Source organism: Tribolium madens, unplaced genomic scaffold (genome assembly GCF_015345945.1).
Source record: "Tribolium madens isolate multiple individuals breed KSU strain unplaced genomic scaffold, Tmad_KSU_1.1 Scaffold_11;HRSCAF=98;Tcas5.2_LG3b, whole genome shotgun sequence".
Classification (NCBI taxonomy): domain Eukaryota; kingdom Metazoa; phylum Arthropoda; class Insecta; order Coleoptera; family Tenebrionidae; genus Tribolium; species Tribolium madens.
The window spans coordinates 8,226,565-8,231,769 of NW_025400975.1; the positions used below are offsets into that span (position 1 = coordinate 8,226,565).

At 34.4% G+C, this 5,205-nt stretch overlaps 2 protein-coding genes across 6 annotated transcripts in view; both read right to left on the reverse strand.

Moving 5' to 3' along the window:
* Positions 1 to 1,749, reverse strand: part of LOC123006840 (serine/threonine-protein kinase PRP4 homolog) — a 7,608-nt gene extending 5,859 nt beyond the window's left edge. For 2 of the 3 annotated variants that reach the window (XM_044401694.1, XM_044401685.1), the window contains exons 1-2: positions 1,609 to 1,749; positions 488 to 1,559 (exon numbers count right to left, since the gene is read on the reverse strand). In XM_044401694.1, the coding sequence (XP_044257629.1) occupies positions 488 to 1,559; positions 1,609 to 1,619 (1,083 nt within the window). In that variant the 5' untranslated portion in view covers positions 1,620 to 1,749. Of the gene's footprint in view, positions 1 to 487; positions 1,560 to 1,608 lie in introns of those variants that run through there. The other variant, XM_044401703.1, reaches the window with a different exon arrangement.
* Positions 1,750 to 3,910: 2,161 nt separating this feature from the next.
* The window catches only part of LOC123006853 (inositol polyphosphate-4-phosphatase type I A), a 22,107-nt gene continuing 20,812 nt past the window's right edge, over positions 3,911 to 5,205 (reverse strand). For all 3 annotated transcript variants that reach the window (XM_044401919.1, XM_044401758.1, XM_044401837.1), the window contains 3 exons: positions 4,438 to 5,074; positions 4,229 to 4,364; positions 3,911 to 4,179 (listed from right to left, as the gene is read on the reverse strand). In XM_044401919.1, the coding sequence (XP_044257854.1) occupies positions 4,047 to 4,179; positions 4,229 to 4,364; positions 4,438 to 5,074 (906 nt within the window). In that variant the 3' untranslated portion in view covers positions 3,911 to 4,046. The remainder of the gene's footprint in view (positions 4,180 to 4,228; positions 4,365 to 4,437; positions 5,075 to 5,205) is intronic.

A 5,205-nucleotide genomic window follows, 5' to 3' on the forward strand; every position in this document is an offset into this window, starting at 1 on the left:
GCCATTTATTAGTAGTTTTTCAATTTTTGAAATTAAATAAAATGTAAATAGTTGTAATCCTTAGATCATGACCTTTGTAAAAAAAGGGTTTAAAAATTTAAAAAATTGCTGACCTCAAAAACAAACAAAAAATTTTGGAAATTTTTAGTGTGTTTATTTTTCTTTTTTCACATTAATTATAAACAAATAACTACATACAGGGTGATCCAATGAAAACGAACCACCCCGAATATCTCAGAAACTAAAAAGACTGCAAAAACGCCGAAACAGGTCAATTTTGTTTCAGAGGGGAACATTTTTTGACGTATTTTTTAAAACACCCCCAGTAACCCCCTAACCCCCACGCACCCCAACTTTAAAAATTCTAATGACACTACCCTACTTGTGGCACATTAAATGAAAGCTATTTTAACAAGCTTTTCAAAACTTTTTACCAAAATTAAATCATGAGATGCAGGGTGTTCTAATAAAAAAATTTCTAACTTACCTTCAACAACTCCTCCCTTTGCTTCCTCCTTTTTTCGATAATCTTCTGCTCATCTTCTTCATCATCAACCAGATCGATATTGACATCAATATCACTATCGCTGCTAACCCCATGCTTCTGTCCTTCACTCAACGAATCCTTGTATTTATCCTGTTTTTCACTCCTACTCCCTCTATGCCGTTCCTTCATCTTCCTTGCATCATTCCTGTGATAATCCCGATAATCCGACCGATAATTATCATATCTCCTATCCCGTGATCTATGTCTTTCTCTCGATCTATGGTCTCTCATATGACGCGCTCTATCCCGGTCATAAATATACGACCTTGAGCGATCGGGAGTTTTCCGGTGATACGCACGCTTATCATATCTCTCGTGTGATCTTTTGTCATCTCTGTGACGTCTCAAATCCTCTTTTCTCTCAATGACGACTCTGCGTTCTCGACTTAGCGACCTTTTGGGCTTTTTTGGGGCCACATCGCCGTCGTTGCTCGAATCGTCGAGGAGGATGATCTCGTCGACGATTTTCGGGTCTTTTCCGTTCTTTTTCGACTCCATTTCAGCCTTTGCAATCTCGGCCTGGAGCAACTCTTTCTGTTTCATCAACTCCTCCAAGTCCATGTCAGCCTCGATGACGTTAACGTCAATCGCATCGCTGTCGCACTCTGTCTCGGGGACGCCGTCCTCGCTCTCCGACGAGATCACCTCGAGAGTCAGATTTTGAGTCACAAACTCATCTGTGTCAGTTTTAACCGTTTCCTTGCTTTTTGGTGTCCCTGACAAAGATTTACCATTAATAATATGATTAACATTTTTTTTACATACTGCAGTTGGTGACTTTGGTGATAATTCGGGGGTATACCGATCATGTTTGTCGCTTTTTGTCGAAAGCCTGTCTTCTGACACGTCCCTTTGTTTGTGTTTGTGCTTTTTGCGTTTCTTGGTCTTTTTTGTCTTATCGAGTTTTTCCGTTACGTGCTTTTTGTGTTTGTGTTTGTGCTCCTTCTTGTGTTTTTTCTTTGGGGGGCTGGAGTCGGGGGGGTGGGCGACGGGGGCTACTTCACCTTTGGCTCTGAGAATTAAGGTTAGGTGAGAAATTTATTGGAGTTTTTGAGACTTACTCTGTTTCCATTGTGTTTTCTTGGGGAATTCACTCGGAAAGTGTTTTAAATGTCAAATTTATTTCAAAAAATAACCTATGAATATCGAATCGCCAGGCCAACGTTGATGGAGTCGAAGCGTTAATGTCGGTGATTATTTACAGAGGGCGTCGTTTCCACAGACATAAAAAGTAGATAAGCGACGCCATTTTGGACACAGAAATGGTCATTTTTCGAAATAAAATGACCAGAAATTGTCACAAATACTTGAAGAAATTTCTACATATAACAAAATTCATCAAACAAAATCATGATTTCATTGAAATTGGCATAATAGGTGGCTATGGAATTTCGTATTTAAGTTTGTAGCCCTGCTCATGTCCCTGATATAACAGCTGATGGGGTTTTTGTTCTTCTTTGAAATAAACTAGAATATTTGGCGTGGAAGGGGTAAGATTCGTAGTAAAAGTAGGCAATGTTTTCTCTGTTGTATTAAAAGTTGCCTACCCCAAACAATTGTTTTAAATATACACATAATTTTCCCGTATTTTATTAATAATTAATTAATTTTAACTTTTAGTTTGTGCGGAAAATTTCCAGCCCAGATTCCCAGCCAATGTGTTGCCAACTGTAGAATTTAATCGAAGCCTACTCTAATTTATTTTCTATTTGATTGCAGGGTTCTATTTTACAGAGTTTTGTGTTTTAATGTGATTGTTTTATTTGTTTAATGACGTTTTTTTTGAAAGTTTAGTTCTAAATTTAATTTCAAACTTTCATTAAAAAAACAACGCTACATTTACATTTAGAGTCAAATATGTCATAAATTTGTTTATTTTTGACCAAATTTTCGGGTTTTCTACTTTTTTTTAGATTTTATAAAAAACTTGTAAAATGGTATTTCATGCGTTTTAAAACGCAATAATAACAACTTTTTAAAAAATTCATGGATTACAACTATAGGTATTTTTTATTGATTTTGTTGACTTCGATTTGATTTCTCTGATTAGGTAAAATTTTGCGAATAAACGAGAATTTTTTAGCAAAAATAGTGTCATTTAAGGATTAATTTAGCGATTTTTTGGGCCTAGTTACGAGAATTATCACAAAAAAACTAAGTTTTTAACCCGAAAATATATTCAAACGCACAAAAAAGGCTATTTTTCGGTCTTGTTTGGCGATTTTTCGATTTATTTTTGCGAAAACTTAACAAAAATTTCGTTTTTGTCCGAAAAATATACAAAAACGCCTTAAAAAGCAAAAAACGGGAGCTTTTGGCAAAAGTGGTGTCATTTTCAAGCTAATTTAATGATTTTAGGGCCCCGTTAAGAGAATTATTGCAAAAAAATAAGTCAAAAACAGTGTTATTTTCGAGGAAAATTGGTGATTTTTTAGTCCGGTTTAAAAAATATCGTAAAAAAAACTAAATTATTAAAGTAAAAACTTATTTAAAATTTGGAAAAGGCTACAAGAACACAAGCTTAAAATTTTTAAAATAAGAATTTCTTTGAGAGAGATATTTTAAGAAAAATCTAACATGTCAATTACTTTTTCCACGACATTTATTTTTACATATTATTTGTGGTTTCGGATGAAAAAAAAACGGGTTGGGAGATTTGCATATACAGCAAATTGTATGCGATTATTAGACATTGAGGGCCATAATCGGCTTTATATTACGCAATTGACAACAAGCGATAAAAAAACTTAATTGTCAGCCTGTATATTAAAAAAGAAACAGCCTGTATATTTTTTTACCAAAAATTTTTTAAATTTTTTCTCAAGTGTTTTGTGCTTTTCTCAATTAGGTTAGCAACTYAAATGTCACGTGAATTTCCAGTCACAGGTTACTTTGATGTTGACTTTTTATGATTAATTTCCAACAAATTCCCCTCTATCTCTGCATCGGAAAGTAATATCAGTAAATGATGAAGATTTTGAATTAATTTATGTCAGACAAATTTTTTTTCAAGGTTGACTGTTCATCATTTGAATCTCGTGGATTTTCTAAATCTTGTCAATTATTATTATAATTTCAGAATAACTTTTAAAGTTTTAAAAATAGCAAAATTTGTGAAATTTTGGCTCGACCAAAAACTACTAGCAAGTGTTAATTTTYATTCTAAATGAAACTATAAGGGTCCCAAAGGTCGCTTGTATAAAGTGGGACTAAAAAAAAATAGTGAGTTAACCCAATGTTACCAAATTTGAAATTATAAAATCACCAGAAATCCAATTCACCAACTTGTTTTCAAGTAATTAATTAAAGGATTATCACATGTGTTATAAAAATAAACGCAAGATGCCCTTACAGAACTGATATTCTATTTTTTCTAAAACCTTGACAAGCAAAGTAAAAATATTTATATTAAATTCAAATAACTTAAGTAAATCATCGATAATAATTTAACAATTTGTAACAATATTGGCACTGTAAATAATAGTAATAACACATAAAGTTATGTCTGTGCTGAACCGTACGTCCCAGCTGGAGGTCTATACAATTTTGGCAATGCTAACAACTGCAAAGAATTGAATGCATATTTTTTCACATTTGTGTTTTTCAATGTGTTTTCTCTTCTGCATCCCTCACTGTAGAAAAAATCATGTATTTTACTCCACATTACCACAATCTTATTACCTTCGCATACAATCCAACGCTTTATGGAACTCGTGTTCGGCCAAATGGTACTCATCGGCCAAAATTCGACACTCTTCCAGAGTCACAGACATACCCGTTCGGTCTTTGGCACTCTTACAACTCGTAAAACGCAGTCCTAAAACACAAAAATCAATTCCGTAGTTTTTTCTTATGAATGAACGTAAACATCGTATTAAAACTTCAATTACCTTTCATTTGTCGACAAATTTGCGAAGCAACATGTAGAATGTCCACATTTTTCGACCTCCCACTGTGCACCAACAACTTCAAATCGTCCATCAACTCTGTCAAACTTTTCATTTGTGGGGAACACGAAAGTCGCCCATTTGTCATATCACTTTCAGGAATATTCAATTTCCGATACCTAATATAATACTCATTAATCCGATCAAAATTATCAATATTTGACGCCTCTTGTGGTCTAGTCGCCCCTAAACTTTCAGCCAATGTTGCCATTTCGTTAATTCCGATATTGAAAAACACTGGAGTGACATGAAATGATAAAATTTGTCGACTGGGAATCAAGGTATATAAAGCGTCAGGAACCGGAAGTGATACTGTGAGTGAGTTTCTACTTCCGGTTACTTTAGGTGTGGGTTGGGGCTCCACTGAAGGACTGGGACATCGCACTAATGTGAACATAACAGTTCGAAGATCTTCGATTGCTATCGACATGTCGCCCCACATGTCCACTTCATTACCGTGGTAACTTAGCAAACTCTCGAAGCAAGCCAAGGGGCCCAAAGTGCTTAGAATTGTTACGAATGCAGGGTCGGGCTTGTGGCACCACAGGCGGGTCATTAACCCCGTCACGAGGGCTGTCAACTGAAAAAAAAATACTACATTTTAAACACTGTTTTCTAATTTAATTTTTATTTTTTCTAATTTTTTTTTTTAGAATTATTAGCCACCAAAAGGGCTAAAATAAAATAAATTTTATAAAATTAAACAAAAAA